This window comes from Festucalex cinctus, chromosome 19 (genome assembly GCF_051991245.1).
Source record: "Festucalex cinctus isolate MCC-2025b chromosome 19, RoL_Fcin_1.0, whole genome shotgun sequence".
NCBI classification, from domain to species: Eukaryota; Metazoa; Chordata; class Actinopteri; order Syngnathiformes; family Syngnathidae; genus Festucalex; species Festucalex cinctus.
The window spans coordinates 7,065,994-7,085,060 of NC_135429.1; the positions used below are offsets into that span (position 1 = coordinate 7,065,994).

Below are 19,067 nucleotides of genomic sequence, written 5' to 3' on the forward strand. Positions count from 1 at the left end.
ACATGCGCGTCACCGATCGTGCAGGCTCACTGATAGCGTCTTGACAGCGAGACCTGTTGCGGCTCAATATTGATCCATATATAAGGAGCACTGGTTTATAAGGCGCATGGTCAGCTTTTGAAAAAAAATTGAAGGCTTTTAGGTGCGCCTTATAGTGCGGAAAATATGGCAGTAGAAAACAGAAGATACTGTGTCCAAGTAAAATTAATATAAACACAATCATGAACAGTGACCAAAATTCAGCCCGGGAATATTCGTCACCGATTATTGTCAGACATCATTGACATGATCAGTGTCATCACATATATGATTAATTATTAATAATAACTAGGGTTGTCACTAACAAATCATTTTAGAATTGATTACCCTTTTCCATCAATTACTCGGGTAATTGCCCTGACCCCATTTTGAGGGAGAAATGTTTGTGTAGACCAATTTGTGTGGTCGACTTCACAGTTAACCCAATTTTCCCCGGTCTGACTAATAACATGCAAGAAGTAGCTCTCACTTCAAAAAAGGTTGGTAACCCCTGGCCTGAACTACCCCGAGCGACCTTTGGTGAAATATGCGGTTCAAAAGCCTGATTCTCTTTTCAGCAATGTAAAGCTGAGAAATATAAAATATAAGCAAGACAAAATCCAAAATAAAACACAGTGTCGACAGATTGTATGCAAAAAGGGAAGGATGACACAGATGAGCTAAAGGTATTAGCTATGCTACTCCCATGCCATGGCTTCCACATCAAGGGAAGAAAAGAAAAGGAAGAATAATCCCAAAGCAGTTTTGTATGCCTTACTCTGTTGTTGCTATTTATAGAACATTGAGGATGTTTCAAACAAAAGACAAAAATACCTGTAGCACTTCAAATTGAACGGTTCAATTGTTACTCAAACATAACAGACTGGTAACATTGACACTGTTATATACGTTTTTGTGAAGGGAATGATAATATACAACACTTGAACAGATAGCAAGTAATACAAGCCAAAAATCTAACATGTTACGTACAATTATTAATCAAACAAATCACTCCATTGTATAACCACTGTTTAAAATCAGATTATAGGTCGTCCCATTGACCCTGTACACATAACCAACCGACCTGCCTGTACACCTAGAAAAAAAACAAGCTATGAAAATGGATAGATGGGAAGATAATCGGCGTGCAATACATCAGCGACATGCTCGGACATGTCCTTCTGCGCTGGCCTTGTGTCAAAAGGATGAGTTGAACGCTGGATCCGTATCATCCATGCAAACAGTCCACTAATTAACCATGCTATGACAAATCACACAGTTTTTCCCCAGTTCACTGGGCGCAGCACCTTCCATAATCCTCCGCTATCAAACAGTCTGGGAGCATGATAGTCAAGCTAATAACGCCATGATATTAGCAACACTGATATACAAAAAAGATAAGAGCTAGCCAGCAATAATTCCGCCTGCGTGTGTCCCAGACCAAACTAATCCCTTTTTTTAATCATCCCTCCCACCACAAACACATTTTGCCAATGTGCAGAGGGCCAAAAAAACAACAAAGTATCTGATTGTAGACAACACCACAATAATTATTTCAAAATTTACCCAGCATTTTGAACAAGTTGCGATATTCCTACTATGCTTCAGTCAAGATTTTGTTTTGGTTGTCAGCCATCTTGTCATTGCATCTCAGGTGTAAGTGAAATGAAGGACTGTAAATCGATGATGCTGACATCTTTCTGGCACACTACAAAACCTCTAAAGAGCAAAAGCACTTTGAGATATGTTTCTGTGTGTAACACCTCAGCTTGCTCATCAGATAAGTTAGTTCAGAGTTTACCAAACTTTTTTTTTTTTAGCTCAGAGTAGTTGGTTTCTCCAGTTAGCATAGATTAAATATAGATTTCCTCATCTTATTTAGAAAATAAAATGTAAGTACCGTATTTTCACTATAAGACGCACCTGCAATGAATGACATATTTTAAAACGTTTTCCATATATAAGGCGCTACAGTAGAGGCTGGGGTTACGTTATGCATCTATTAGATGGTGCTGCACTAAAGGGAATGTCAACAAAACAGTCAGATAGGTCAGTCAAACTGTATTAATAGATTACAAACCAGCTTTCTGACAACTCCATTCACTCCCAAAATGAATAAACAGCTGTTTTATTATTTCCTCTGAGGTAAAGTATTAGTATTAGCTAGTGATCCAAGATGGCGGGATCTTCTGCGCATGCGCGTCACCGATCGTGCAGGGTCACCGATTGCGTCTTGACAGCGAGACTTGTTGCGGCTCAATATTGATCCATATATAAGGCGCACTGCTTTTGAAAAAATTGAAGGCTTTTAGGTCCGCCTTATAGTGCGGAAAATACGGTAATGATCCATTTATTTTATTCTAAAATACTATAGAAACACTAATTATGAAATTATGTTACCATTTTTTAACTGCCTAATGTTTAATACAGTTATCGATTGGAACATTTCCCCACTGTCCAAACAACACTGATTTTACATCAAGATACCCTCCCCACCATGAAGCCCAACAGTGCCACCTTTCACATAGACGCCCGCTACTAGCTGTCACCCTTGGGCTTCCCACGGTTATTGATGCAGTTGAAAAGAGTTTTTTATGGGAGGCACATTGCCGTGCAGCGACGGTAATTGCCGGTCAAGGCACGTTCACCCGAGTTCATAAAGGTTCCTCTGTAAATATATTCAGGTTGCCCTGGATGTCACCTCAAATAAAAAAAAAATAGTGATGAGTGGGAAGATTTCACACACAATTCACACACGATACCCCAAGAACATCCGGTCCTGTGGTTCAGACGAATATTCAGATGAAAAAGATTTTTAAAAATGCAAGCAGGGAAGGACATTTTTTGGGTTATATTTAATAAATAATAAATTGTGTAGGAGGATCCACTCAGTGTGAGTCATGTAGACCCAATAGGCAGACATGACTCATTTTCTGTGTCCACTCAAGAGTGTGTCATCAATAAGGTGCAACGAAATGTAGTTTAAGATTGATATTATCAATCTTAACTGAGAACTTAATTGAGAACAAACTGCATAGTCCATGAACAGATAAAAGCTGTAGTTAAGATAAATAGCTTACCAAAATTATTAGTTTGTGCTTATGTTTTGTGTTTTGTGTGTGTTTTCGATTGTACTGTGCCAGCTAAAATATTTTTGTGGAATTTGTTGTGGCTGAGCAGTGACATCTTTGCGATCTCTAGGGGGTGGCAACAGGCGAGATGATGTTCTGTTACTGCAGCATGGCCACACAAAACCATGTTAACATTTATTTGAACACACATTCGTCTGCTCGCTGGGGAATTTTCATTGAGCTGTTATTCATGTTTGCCACCCGCCAAAAATCCGATTGACACAAGGTAAAACAATGGTGCGCAGGTTTGCCTCCCTGCGCCTCGACTGAGTTCTTTTAACTATTGTATTATTGCACTCATCATCTGCTATCATTTGTTCCTCAACCTCCTACTACCTTTTGTTCCATATTTCTGAATTGTTATGACAAAAAGAACTTGACAGAATTTGCACACACATTGTCCCATGAAGAATTGTTGCTGATAATAACAGCAAGTTGGCTACATTATCTTCAGCATCACAACTAGACAGTAATTTAGAACGGTGAATCAAAGTTTGCTCCCAAGGGATAAATATATGTCAGTGTATGGGTTATATGTGTCTGCTAAAATGATCCATTGTTGAGTATTCCATCATCCGTTCCATATACCGCTTATCCTGCTCAAGGTCATAGGGGGCTGGAGCCTTTTTGAGCTGATAATCAAAAGGCAGATGAAACCCTGGCACAACTTGAAACTTTTTTGCCTGGATTTTAAAACATTTGAACTTCGGGCTAATGTTACTTCACTGCACCATAACAGCTAAATGCTGCTTCACCATGTTTGCCTTGCAAGATGCAGTTTTTAGACATGGGAATGTTTGGGTTTGGCGGTGAACATCTCATTTCATTTCCAATGACATTCTTGAGATTATGTCACGTTTGTACTAGTGTTGTTCCGATACAGATACTGGTCTCGGCAGAGGCACCGATACTGCATTAAAACAGTGGTATCGGTATCGGTGACTACTCACAAGTAACATGCCGATACCATTAATTCCAACGCTAATATAGGTTTTTGTACGCAGCATCTTGTGTCTTGCTCGTGCACGACATTCACCGATCTGTGACATGCTCACTGCAAGCGGATCTAAGATATCCTATTGGCCCTTGGATGCTCTGAACCAATGGCAGGACAGCTTTTTCATGTTGAGGAAAAAAAAACCTAGGTATCGGTATCGGTATGGTATCGGCCGATACTGCAAAGCTGGGTATCGGGTAGGGGTGTCACGATTCGCCAACTCCACGATTCGATTTAAATTTCGATTTTGGGGTCACGATTCGATTTTTTTTTCGATTTTTTTTTTTTTTTTTTTTTTTTTTTTCCGCTCCCCCACTTTATAACACAGAGGCATATGCTTCTGTAGGCTAAGGCTAGTCTATGATCATTGGTTCTATTCATTGTACAGTAAATCTTATTTCAAAAGATCGGCTACATATAGGTGATGCAATTTCCATATTATTTTTGTGTAAATTTATGTAATATATGATAATTGACATTAGGCAGGAATGATCAAATTCAAAGAATTTATTTACAATATAAAGTTAACCGTCTTGTTCTTACTGAAGTGTAAAATAAAAAATAAAAAAACAAAAACAAAAAGTCACAGTGGGTGCCTGCCATCTATTGACTGTTTTTGGTTACAACAGTGTGCTGTGCGTTCCTCTTAAAATAATGTGCAATGTGCAACAACAGCAAAAAATATATTGTATCCAAAGTCATGGAACAAATACAGCCTGAACAAACTATATCCCAACATTTACAGTTGCTGGGCATACTGTAGCGTGGTTCAAGTACACTAATTAAATGTTTGAATCCAGCGTTTTCCAAGGCTGCAGGTCTGCTGCTATAAATAGACCTATGGATCTGGCGTTTCGCGCGAGCTGAAGTGTGTGGAAGTTTCACTGTAAATGAGGATGAAATAGTTGGTTGGACCGTTGTTTTCCCACTTCTAGTTGAATTTGATAAATCTAAATCTTTGTGATGCCTGCGTAAATGTCCCGTCATGTTTGTCGTGTTTCCCGTTGTTACGGCTGGCGGCTCGGGCCATTCAGTTTGAATGCGCCAGCGCGACACTCTGATTGGAGGACTGTGCCAGCGCGACACTCCGATTGGACGACTGTGCCAGCGCGACACTCCGATTGGACGACTGTGCCAGCGCGACACTCCGATTGGACGACTGTGCCAGCGCGACGCTATTGTGTATCCGTGTATTATACCCCTATTAGTTATTGTTTCTCCTCCGTTCTGTCAGTTCTGTCAAATGCGGTTATTATTTGTTCACCTTCCACTTTCACTCCCTTGTCAAACCCCTGCCTGAAATTTCAATTAAAACTACTCAGATGTTAAAGTCGACCCGTGTTTATCTACTCTATATTTTCTGTTATTGTGTTACTTCCCTTCCCCTTGACGAGCCGGGCGTAACACCGTGGCCGAGTACAGTACGCGCACATAGCATATCTTGCAACTGTGGTCTTTTTATCGACAACGTGAACGTTGTCGACATAACTCACCGGGAACGCAAAATGTTTCCAAACTGGTGACGAGAGAAGCGGGAGCGGCTTGAAGCACCATTGCTGTGTCTGTCCGCGCTTGCCATCATGACTGCAGGAGAAGTCAGCTAACAAGTGCCGTTAGCTAGTAGCTGAATGGCTGCGTCTCATTTGCTTTCCTGGGAGGTGGCGGTGGCGGCGGGCGCGCGGGGGGGGCATCGAATCGTGTGTCCTCTCTTCTATTTCGATGCTCGAAATCGTGACGTAATTTCGATCGATTTCGATAAAAAATCGAAATCGTGACACCCTTAGTATCGGGGGCCAAAAAACAGTATCGGAACAACACTAGTTTGTACACATAAATCCAAAGAATCCCGAAAGCAGTCATTTCCAAGGCTTCAGGATGTGTACTTTAAATATATTTGTGTGTACAGCTCATAAGCTCACAATGCGTTCAAGGGACTGTTAAAGTGACAGATTGGATCCCAGTGGTGTCATGTAAACACAACTAAGGAGACACCCAGTCAGGGTGCAGTGATGTGGCCCATTGCCTTTAACCTCTGCGTGTTCTCTTGCTCTCGCCGGAATAAGGTGTGCGGTAACACATGGCTAGACATGCTTACACAGCCACACTGCTATCCAAGCAGCACACCTCCAGGGAGCTAGTTTGCCCGTTAGACTAAACATTGCAGAGTAAACTGCCGCTCCTGCTGTTTCTTAACAAAACACAAATGATCAACAGTAATTAATGATAGATGCTAATCAGGAGTTCCGCGCCTACCCATCCGCCGAGGCCTAAAAGGCCTCGCCTTGAGAAACAAGCAGAAGCAACTTTGCAACGTTGATGGAATACACAGAAGGGCTTTGACTCATTCCGCTCACCTTGATCGGTGTCCAACGCTTCGCTTCTGTACATCACCTTGCAGTTTTTAGTATGAGCAATGAGACACGGGGGAGAATGGATTAAAGTGTTGGAGGTCTAAGATGAGCCAATCAGCAACAAGGCACAAGGTTTTGGAGATAACATTGTTGATTGATGACACATTGCAGATTGAGTCTTCAAGCAAGAACTGCTGCTAATAAATCTTTACTCAGACAAATAGGCTTGGAGGGGCATTGGTTGGCAGACTAGTGACGATGGCTATTGATCCATTGTTCGAACGCAGACTGAACTAGAATAATATCCTTTTTTATGATTGAAACAAAAGTTTTTGACTTTTTAATAGAAAAAAAAAGTTTTTTTACATGAATATTATAATAGTCTGATTAGCGTAAGCTCAACTGTGCCTACTTTGAAGGTTATTACATCAAAGTCAGCAGTGAATCAAACATTTGACTTTCAAACTCCTCGGCAAGGTCTGAAGTCATCTATTCAGCGAGTATGGAAGTATGTCGTGCTAGACGAGGAAAAAGATAATTGTATGATAACGTAGAGTAGAAAGGGATTCAGATGCAGTCAGATGAGATCTTTGATAGCTTGCGTGTATATATAACTCAGCATAATCTGGAGGTTGTTTGACGCAATGATCCTTGACATCCCTCGCCATTATCTGTCACATCATTTTTTTTTTTTAAATCTTCATATCGCCTATGCTAAGTTGAAAGAAAAAAAAAAAACTGAAGCGGGAGTGTGTTAACCTGAAACCTGTGATGATTTGATGCATAAAATACTTTTTAAATAAATGTCAGAAAGGTTTGAGAGTGTGTTTTTCCACAGAAATCTTGCCAAACCTGGCAGTCAGGGGCTGACTGGGAACAAAATTCGGGGGGTGCGAACGGCGACATGTAACGTTTCATTTGTTCATCGAGGCATAGAAAATGGCTCCTACCACAGCTTCCATGCTAAGACTGCAGTCTGCAAAACTTCATCAATTGCACTGAACACAACTGGTTCGGGTTTTTTTTTTTCTTGAATGATTCGTTTGCTTTTATGATGAGAGCACCACTTAGGCTAAATGACTATAGAATATGTAATGAAAGTGTATAGACGTTCATTAGACAATCAGACAAAACGATCCGCTCAAATGTTTTACGACTCGCACATGGCGGAGGGAGCGCAGGAGAGGGAGTAATGCCACAGTCGAGCCCTAGGAGACGTGACCGGACTTGTGATGCAGCAGTGAATTACCAGCAAAGCTCTGAAGCAAAGTGCTCGCAATCCCGCCAGTCGGCGTTATGAGAAACGGGTCACAGCATAACAAACATTAACCCGGCGACTACACACCCAATCCACTACCACACAGAAGCCTCCATTTAGACACAACTGCGGCAAGTATCCGCTGTCTGCTCCGCCGATACTCAGATATCTTATTGAAATGTTGAAAATAACTGCCTTTGTGCTATTTTTTTTTAATGCAGGGAATACTAACATGGAGAATGATGGACTATTTCAGCAGCTTTACACGATGGACATTGCAAGAATATGCGGCAGGCAGTGAGTGCTAGCTTTGGGCAAGAATGCCTGCTGCATTTAAATGTAAAGCTTAAAAGTGAATATGTACTGGATTGACGCAAATAGCAAGTTGCTGCAGTAAAACTTCAGACACCTGAGCCTCGCACTTACGAAATCACAGGAAAAAAAATATATGGCCAGTGCAAAAACAAAAATTTTAATTCCTTGTGATACATAACCTCCATAAAAACATACTGATGAGTAAAATCAATTGACGGACATGGAGAGAGAGCATATAATCACAGAGGACTTAATTGCTGTTATGGAGACTGATCTGTGACTCTCAGATGAGTGAAACCCACAACCAGTAAATACATAAGCATACTGTACAGGTTTTTCAACATCTCTAAAAGAAAAAGGAGACTGGGAAATTTTGAACAAAACATTGTTTTGTTTTTTTTGTCATTAAAAAAAAAGTATGATTATTTCTTTCAAACAAGTGATTTTGAAACACAATCAACCGATATAAACCGTAACAAGTTGTGAGAAAATCGTAGGGCATACGAAATCATTCACACCGTTTCATATAACCTAACGTGCCAATTTTTGGAAGGTGGACGGACGCAAACTCCACTCAGGAGTGTTCAGAGCAGCTCTGCCACATTCAAATACATTTATATTTTACAATAACAGATCAATTTGAGTAGAGGAGTAGTTTAGTTGTAGTGGATGTTAAGGGTGCTTCCACACCTTCACTCTTAGCGATCTGGTGAAAAGCTCGATCACCCGTGAGAGGAGCCAGATAAGCTGGCTTGGGCCTCTGTTTTTCATGCCACCTGGATGCCACCCTAGTAAGGTGTTCTGGGTCTGGGCAGAAGGCCTCAGGAAAGAGCCAAAACCCCATGGAGAGACTGTGTCCGGTCTGGGGTCTTTGCTTAAGTTTCTGTCCCTGTGACCCTACTCTGGATAAGCAGAACAAAATGGATAGATGGAATGTATCTTCTGAAATATGTTAAAATGTAAATGCTAAAGGAGACGGTCCTGATGGGCTGTAACTAATTCCTTGTTCTATTGTTGTTGTGAGTAGCAGCAGTAGATTTAAAAGACATCAAACGCTGTAAAGTCTGTCAGATCAACGTGGCGCTGTGTTCAGTGTTTGATCACATTTGACATAGTTTAATTAACTTCCTGCACAAAGCACCTTTGCGCCGTGTAGTCATTTTCTCTTCTGCAGTTGAACCTCACTTTTGAAAATTAGACATACGTATGTTCTTATATTGAGCACCATCAGCGGAAATCACACAAGCATGTTGTTTTGTTTCTGGGCCATGTCCCTATGTAAGGATTGTAGTCATAACTTCAGACTCAAGCACATTCTTAATACTATTTTCAGAACTGAGACTGTGATGGGACTTACTTTTAACATCTCCAGTACTTCTAGGATATGAAAGTGCATTAAGGGGATTTGTCATAACAAAGTGTAACCCAAGAAAACTGGTGGCCAATGAACAAATGAGTATCTGGCAATTGCAGAGTGCTGGGTATTTACATTGCCATCACATTCCCTATGTTGGGTTGGGAAGATCAATGTGGATGCAAACAATGAAATTGTTAAGCAATGTGTTCCTCTGGGCAAGTAGACACACCAAGCTCTATTAGGGTAATTCCTTGCGGAGGATGAATCTGTTTTCTTTTGCTGTTTAGACCTTTCCACTGTGACATTTAATCAGTATGCACATCTTTGCTCCTGAAGGCAGCTTTCAAGGTTATCTTTTCGATTCTGCCTTTTCAGAATCCTAACTCTGATGGGCTGCCAATCAAAGTATGGGTTTGCGATTCTCACCAGATTACAAGAACTGGGAAAAAAACGCTATTACATTGTCCAATCATTGACAGAGTTTCACCTTTCGGCGAGTGCTCCCGCATTTTCGGCAAGTGCTTCATGATGCGAAGCCTCGTAAAAATACAAGGACTGTGAAGAACCGTCTGTACTGACCCGGATCAACGGATGTGAACCTGATTCAGTTGGTGCTCAGTTTGTATATTTCTTTTTAGGCTTTATAAAAAGTTATAAAGCACTCGCCAAAAGGTGGGAAACCGTCAATGACGGCCCGATGTAATAACGGCTTTGCCCAGCTGTGCGAATTACAGTAATAAAGAACTCCTTTGTCCACCATGCCATTGTACTCTCCAACTCCTCACTGGGGGGAAGGAGGGTGTAGCATGCACTTCACTTCACAAATATGGCACTTTACTGTAATTTAATTTATTTAATTCAATCTCCGGTGTAATAACATTATTTATTGATTGATTTAATTTTTATTTTATTTTATTCTTCTTCTTCTTATTATTATTATTATTATTATTATTATTATTAATTCAATCTCTGGTGTAATAAACTTATTTATTTATTGATTGAATTTTTATTTTATTATTATTATTCTTATTATTATTATTAGTAGTAGTCGTAGTAGTAGTAGTAGTAGTAGTATTAATTCAATCTCTGGTGTAATAACCTTATTTATTGATTGATTTTTTATTTAATTCTTCTTCTTCTTATTATTATTATTATTATTATTATTAATTCAATCTCTGGTGTAATAACCTTATTTATTGATTGATTGAATTTTTTTTTATTTTAGTATCTGTTCTCATTGCTGCTGGACATGTAAATTTCCCAGAGGGAGCCATCCCAAAGGGATCAATAAAGTCAAGTCTAAGTCTAAGTCTAAGTCTAAGTCTTTTATATTGAGCAGTACCCTTTTGTCGGACGATCCCGAGTCAAAGCACTTATTTCCAGAATGTTTTTATTGGGCCAAATTAATTCATCGTTATGTTACCTCATACAGCTCTTTTTTTTTTCTTTTTTTTTTTTTTAAAGAATAGCTCATTTGAACAGACTCTATATTGTGCAGTTTGCCGGCTCCATCCATACATACCTCTGCTGTATGCATGCTTAAGTTTGTGTGTCGAGCTCACTAATTACTTCCTGTGCTGAGAGAGTTGTCATCGCAAGTGGGAGCTGCCACAGATGGTGAGAGGACTAAGCTGACATCATGACGTCCTACCTTTTCATTGTTTGAGATGAGCATGTGATTTGTCGTAGTCTGACTGATTGAAAGGATAACAGTGTTTGTATGTGTCAGAGACATTAAAACATTAACAAAGCTGTGAATGCCATATGCAATGATTTGTTAGTCTGTTGTTTACATTTTCCATCACCCACGTAAATGATATCAAGATTATTTCGCAAATTGGCTCCATTCCACTCAATTACCTGCCTACTTAAAAAATCACACGGCATCCCAATAGCTCAAGCTCCTCGAACGAAAATGCTGACTACTCACCACTGCGACGAGCCCTCGGTACCGCTGACCTCCAGCAGGTCGTAGTCATCCTCCAGATGAAAGTCAGAGAACACCAGGGCTATAGTGTCTCCTGGCTCCGCCAGGATGGTCCACGTGCAGTCAGCATTATTGTTGTACTCAGCAGGGTAATTGGGAGTGGTGATCACTCCACTCTGCCCTCGAAGTGTTCCGCCACACCCGTCGTCCGCTGTGGGGAGTAGGGCAGAGTAATTGTTTCCAAAGTAAACTTTCATTAGGAGCCAAAAAGTAAACTGACTGTTTCAAAGTCATACAAACTGCATCAGGCAGAATTCAGGGGTTCACACATGAGCGATTTTTGGGCTATATTTTGGGTTGCTACACCAAAACACATAAAACACTGACCTGAAAGTGTTGCTCCATGCACACTATTTGACTTGATAATGCGAATGATGCAGGTGCGACGAACAACAGTTCCTCAAGCACAGTCCTGATTAATTTGATTCGTGACACCTGTGGTTTCCAGCTTTGTTCATTTTGCTGCATTAGTACCCTGTTTAAAAATTGACTTAGTTATCACACCTCAAAGTAGAATTACTTATTTGGCTAAAATAATCGCGAGGAGATTTTTCTGAGTTAAATTGCCATTGTCAAAAAATTTGGCATGCATTGAAAAAATTGTTGTTATAACTTATTGCCTTATTCAAAGCTCTAATTATGTCATATGAAGTATTAATTTTGTATTTATTTTTTATACATGTATACAGCACAGTTCGTTTTCTTCATAGTCCATTCTTTGGGCTTGTATTGTGCTAAGAGGGGGGGATACATAAAAAAATAAAAATAAAACTTCATATGTATGGATAGTTCTGATGCCAATGAACATTTTGAGTGGTTGAAATAAAAAAAATATATATTAAAAATTGACTTAATTATCACACCTCAAAGTAGAATTACATATAAAGTAATGTTATACACTTCGAGGGTAAAATTGGTTTCAAGGCACGAGGGTTAAATGTGCTGCAAACTCCAGCCACATATAAGTTATTTGGCTTTATTTCCGCCAAAAGCAGAATCTATTTTCCATAAGTCAACATCCGAGAAGCACTGTAAACAATCCAACATGGCACTATTCAGAATGATAGATGTTTAAAAGACAAATATTTCTGTGATGAATACTAGAAATAAGAGGTGGGCATTTCCGCCTTTCCGTCAGCCCCGTCGTTGACGGATAACTGAATAGACGACTGTGTATTTTCTTCAAGGCTTTGCCTCATAAAGCTCTTGCTCTAGCTAATGCCTTGGAGCTGGAAAGGTGCAAGTAACAGCAACCGCATGGGAAAGCAATACCAGCAGTCAACGTTGTAAAGGGGAGGGACAAACACCACCAACCCCAGCAACAACAAGACAAAATCTTCTGCAGAAGGCCCAATTATGGGAAATTAAGGTAGACATGGGGAGAAGACTGCAATTCCCCGCAGTTGTCCAGACAACCCTGAGGCCAGATACTGCGGTCTGAGGAGACAAAGAAGATCATCCTCAGTGAAATTACACTCCTATGGGGTGCGGGTTGTGAGCAGGGGTTTGAGAGAAAGAGGGCATGTGAACCGACCATCGAGAGGGTGTTGTGGTCTCTACCTGCTTTATATGCCAAGTCCCTTAAGGTAACGTGTTACTGTGTTGTACTGTATCCTGTACATACAATAGACCACAACTTTACATTACGAGGTTTAGCTAACTAAACTAGCAAAATTAATCTAAATTGTTTGGAAACATTCATTTTATTACACCTGGTCAGAGTATTCGTTTTTTAGCAGCTTAAAAGAAGGGAACATACTTCTCCAGTCAGTAATTGTGTGTATAGAAAACTAGATCTGATTATTAAGGAGCTTAATGATGAGACAAGCTCAGCATTGTGCTTTAAGATTTACCTCGATTTTTTTTTCTTCCCTGCTGGGAAAGCAACACAAAGGCGTACAGTGAGCATGTTGTTCCATCATCCTCAATGATCAATGTAGGTCAGAGAAGAGTAAATTGATTTTAAAATGTGCAAGTGGGGGTCGGGTGCATGATGCAACATGATGCAACTTGGGGAGACATAATTACACCCTGATTAATTCACATTTGTGTTAATCAAAGCAGCTCTTGTCACGGCGAGAGTATTTTAAAGAGAGCATCGGATGCCATAGAAAAATTGGAATATCTCTCCTGCCTGGCTACTGTTATCTTCTACCACTTCTTCATTGACCATATGAGAATGATCCACAATTGTGTATGGTACAAAATGTACTAGTTGTGAATATGACTCTTCCCCCACTAATTTAAATTGTGTTTAAATTGTGTCTTTGTCTCAGTCTGATGGGAGACCCGTCAATGGGTGGCCAACTCGAGCTGTCCATCATCCATCCCACTTGTCACAACTGCAACTCCCCCGAGGGAAGGCGAGAGAGTGTAGAGACAAGCGGAAACCTGTGAGGTGTGAACTTAAATAGGATGGAAACCAAGACAGAAGGGCACCGAGAGGGAGAAGACAGGTGACGGAGAGAGAAGTGAAGGCTTGGGGGATGAGGAGAGGCAGATATGGCGGGAGGGGTGATGGTTGCAGTGGGAGTGACAGTGGATGAGGGAGAGCATTGAAATTCTACACAGGATAGCTTTCCCCACACTTGAAGGGCAGTATCTGGCTCCAAACTTCACCTCTGTATTGTTTGCTCCGTTCTGCGTCTGCCACTAGCAAATGCAGTGTGAGGAAAACTATGAGACCATTGTACAGTCCAGCATCTCAACTGAGCAAAGGTATTTATTTTTTCACGGTTTCACAAGAGGATAATGGAGGCAAACCGTAAAGTCCCGTGAATAACACGCACCTTTGTATACTACGACGCCCACAAAATCACCCTTAAAAAACATATTTTCCCATCATTTATTATCAAGAGTGAATAATATGAATGATTAAAGATTCAGACATACCAATAAAGTGTAAATGCTTCTAAATCCAAGTAAGACAAAACAACATGCTTAGTAAGATCCCTGTATAATACACCCGATTTGGGATTTTTTATTTTTTATTTTCAAATATTGTGTGTTATTCGCGGGATTTTGCAGAATCACTGTGGTTATAGTTTGAGTATATGGTATAAAACTGCATTACTGTAGATAATTGACTGTATGTTTTCTACAAAAGTGTTTTTTTTTCTTATTTTTATTACATACAAATGGTAAATGGGATTTCACTAGTGAATCACTTCCACTTTAAAATTACACTGTCTGCACATTCATCTACTTCTTGTGACTGTTTTAGACTGGGACATTGTGATGTTGTCAGTTGCTATTGTTCTGTATTTGATTACTCTTATTTTGACATATAGGCTACGGTCATTATGATGTTGTCAGTTGCTATGAAGTAGCTCTGGTCTTGTATTTGTCCCCAGTATTGATGATATTGTCAGTTACTATGCAGTGACTATGGTCCTGTATTTTTCACTTTTTTTTGTCATATAGGCCTTTATTCTGTGATATAGAATTGTGCATTTGCTCATTGAGAGTGTCAGAGGTTTCTTTCATGCAAGCCGTCTTCCACGTGTCCTGCCTCATGTGACACAACTGATGACACAACATCAAGAGTAACTCTGTGTTCAGTAACTTGTTGAAGAATGCATCCACATGGTAAAAGGGTCTTGTGTTCAAGCACATAACCTCTGAGTTGGGAGACAACCACTAGAATATAAAATATATGTTGCCAATGAACACTTCTCATGAAGAATACATCTTGTTGAATTGATTGTTTACTTTCCCTTATCCTAACTACAGCATACTAAGGCAATGGGAATTGTGAACTATCAACAATGTCAATTAATTTTTAACACCTCTTTCATTTAGCATCTCATTAATTAAAATGATCAGCCATACACATTAATGGGCCCAGTGAGTGTATGTGACAAATGGACACAAAGTAAAAGCCACCAATAGCTTACCCTCAATTATAGGTCAACTGTCCGAATTGGGCAAGAAGCATTTGGCAGCCGCTCCAAACAGCAGATTGTGAGTTCTGCGCCGACACAAATGGGCAGCCACTGCATGTAACTGGAGTGTCATTAAAAATTCTCTTATGCATTGTGAAGACGCCCGCCGGCGTACATGTTGAATTTCATGTGCTACTGGGAAACTTGAATTAATCACCAGGGAAATTGCCAGCCTCAACAACTTGTATGTAATTTTGGCTGACTAGCTGACAGAATCACATCCTTGAGTGCCTGAGGAGTCTGGGTGAGCATTGTTGAGGAAAATGAAATTACAGATTTGGGTTCTAAACGGCAAGCTGGTGGTGAATAATAACGAGGGTAAAAAAATAAATAAAAATAAAACATTTGAATTTTGAAAATGAATTAATTGCAACGAATGGTTATTGAAATGCATGCATTTTAATGTTGCATTGTGCAGGCATGTAGCTGCATTTTCTGGCATGTGTGCGAGCCCGGCCATGTATGCTCGCTCATGTGTGGACTTCCTGACTCCTGGCCTGGATGCAGATGGCTCAGTATCCCAGCTCCCCACACAGCAGGCACGCTGACATAAGCCACATATTCAGGTGAAGTAAATACTGAATGCACATACATGTAAAAGACCAGACATACAGAGCACAGGCCTGATGACAGTACAGTAATAATCAGCTGCAGTATACTATCTCTAAAAGAAAAAAAAAGCGAAACTGTCAACTTGGCTCAGAGGGTTCCAAACTGGCAGGTGTTGCTGCAGGGGTACCGTCTGACTGTGAGAAGGGGCAACTGGCATGTCTGCCTGACTGGATGCTAACATATGAGGTCCTGTCATGCTAAATAAGATATCAGTATAAGCACAATGTGGAAGCTAAACAGTGGATTTTAGCAATCGAAAAATAGAACCAGAATATGTATGGAGTTGAACCACTAACAAACGTAATAGCGCTATGGCGCTCATCTTGTCTACGTTCTGAGTTTAGAGTTGCTTTTTTCCCAGACAAAGAAAAAAAAAAAAAAAAAAAAAAAAAAAATATATATATATATATATATATATATATATATATATATATATATATATATATATATATATATATATATATATGTGTGTATATATATATATGTGTGTATATATATATAGTGTGTGTATATATATATATATATGTGTGTATATATATATATATATATATATATTTTTTTTTTTTTTTTCAGCCCACTTTTAAAGACTTTAAGAAAGTTTGACAGCTCTGATGAAGGCTGAAGTGACATCAGAAACTGTCAGAAAGGTAAGAGGATTTTCTCTTTACTGGAAAAAAAAAAACTGAAAAAAACGAAACTCTAAACTCCATTAACAAACTTGTCCCTTAGAGGAATTAGCATTGTTTTTCCTTTCTTTTTAATGTAACCCATGTATGAGAAATACAGTCATCACAACAAAATAAGTTTATCTTGGTCTCATCAGAACGCACAACATGGATCCAGTAAACCATGCTCTTAGCCTATTAACTCATTTGCTCCCAATAACGTGTAAATACGTTTTTTTTAATGTTTCAAGTGTCCCAATGACGTATTTATACGTTGTTTTTTATGCTAGAGCATACAGAAGGCTTTGATGCAGCCTCTCAATTGCACAGAACGGTTGCAGAAATGGTAGTTATTACACAAATGGACAGCAGATGGTAGCAGAGAAAAGGTCCATGTAGAAAAAAAGCTCAATTACAATTTTAAATAGATTTGTGAAAACTGATTAAACTTAGCTCTCTTCTAATGCTAATTGCTGCAAAACGGAAACAGATAGAAACATTTTTTTTTTCCTGATGAAAGAAGAGACTTTAATCTTTCTTTTGGTAGGATCCATGCTTTTATAGCAATTGAACACAATATTCTGTGGGCCTTGCAAAATCAGTCAAAATCCAGTAAAACAGCCGGGAGTGAACGGGATTGCTTCTATGAAAATGGCTGGGAGTGAATGAGTTAACTGGATTCCATCAAAAGCATGACTTTTTAGTGTACAATTCAACTACATTTTCATGATGTTGCCATGTTACTTACCTCTGCAGTAGGGCAGAGGAAAATCCCATGCAGCAGTACCAGCTGAAGTAGCAAGACAAGACAACGTTGTGTGACCCTCCAACACATAACCCAGGTTGCAGCTGTAGCGGATTTTGTCCCCAATGTTGAAGGTGGTCCCTTGCTGGTGACCGTTGAGAAGCAGCCCGGGATTACCACAAGTGTAGCTGGGCAAAGCTGGAAGAAACAGAGGAGCCATTTTAGTTCAAACTTCTGCACTGAAAACACCAGGATTGCGTCATATGTAAAGAACATGATATACATGAATTAAATGAAACTATGCAAATTACAGTGCTGAAAATTACCATAACTACATCATTCATTAATGCAAAATTGACTCTTTTGTTGTTCATTCATTCTCACATGCAAGTCATCTCATTATTGACCTTATGTGCTTTCATGCAAATTCAGTTGTGGAAATATAGAGTACTGTTCAGGCAAGCTTTACTTCCTGGACCTGTTTTGGCTTCAGCTATTGCATTCTCGTAAGAAAAGACTTCAGCTTTCCAAGCACCATTCAGTGGGGATATAATGGCAAAATGGATGTGCCTACGGTAAACAGACTATTTTAGTAGGAAGATGGCGCCTTCTTAGCTTGCTGAGTCCTGAACAATAGGTCTTTGGAGTGTGTGGATAAATCACTGTGCACATAAGAGTGTATTGTGACTTTCTGCTATAAGTCCTGTGCGGTTCCGCAGAAAAGTGAGTGAGTTGGCCAGAGCATGTGCTGGACTTTGGATGCAACTCAGTGTCTCTGCAGGCACTCGGTAGAGGACAGAATGGCTTTCATGCAGCTACACAGTTTCCTGGCATCTCTCCAGCACGATACTCGCTTCACTTCCATTTCACAGATTCATTCAGGGGTTTTATTTGAAAATGGTGCTTAAACCACTTATTTTCCTGTACTTATCTGTCTATGATGTGTGCTTATTCTGGACATGATCACATGTCCATTCCACATTATTTATTTATATGAACATTTTTTAAAAGAACGACCCAAAAAGAGCTGCTAGTGAACAACACCGACCTCCAGGGGGCAGTAGTGAAGTTTGCCGACAACCCAAACAACTCTGGGTCAAAGTTTTATCGACTGATAGGACGATGAACCTTTACCAAAGTGTTTGCCAAAGGTGACATCTTTGAAAACAAAAGAATGTACTCATTTTCCCAACATACAAGTGTAAGCAACATCCAGCCACCCTTAGGCTCAAACCCTCAACAGTTCAAAGTCTAGTAGCTCGCAACCTATGCAGTAAACACTGTAATTTTGACTCTATTTAGAGTGGGACTAAATTGACATAATTTTAGTGTAATATTTATTTACTAATGAATTTGAACACAAATAAATAAAATAAAAGTCACTCAAGGGTTGAGGGACAAATTTGTGACATTCCGTTAGGGACACCGCCACACAACCACCTGAGCTATGCCCCTCCTACTGCTTATCTCCAAGAGGGGACCAAAAGCTTTACGAAGATTCAAGCCGACACGAACAATATATTAACTCACAGCAGGAGCTGTGTGGCTCAGGGAGTAGATCGGCTGTCTCCCAAGCTGAAGGTTGTGAATTTGTTCCTCAACCCTTGAGTGACTTTTATTTTTTTCAAATTCTTTATTTTACTTTCTTCCAACTGTAAATATTACTATAAAACTGAGTCTATTTGGT

The 19,067-nt window shown here is 39.7% G+C and overlaps 1 protein-coding gene across 1 annotated transcript in view; it reads right to left on the minus strand.

The window, feature by feature from the left end:
• csmd2 (CUB and Sushi multiple domains 2) overlaps nucleotides 1-19,067 on the minus strand; it is a 175,266-nt gene that overhangs the window by 99,805 nt on the left and 56,394 nt on the right. Inside the window, exons 4-5 of the mRNA XM_077506435.1 lie at nucleotides 17,384-17,578; nucleotides 11,358-11,565 (exon numbers count right to left, since the gene is read on the minus strand). Of these exons, the coding sequence (XP_077362561.1) occupies nucleotides 11,358-11,565; nucleotides 17,384-17,578 (403 nt within the window). The remainder of the gene's footprint in view (nucleotides 1-11,357; nucleotides 11,566-17,383; nucleotides 17,579-19,067) is intronic.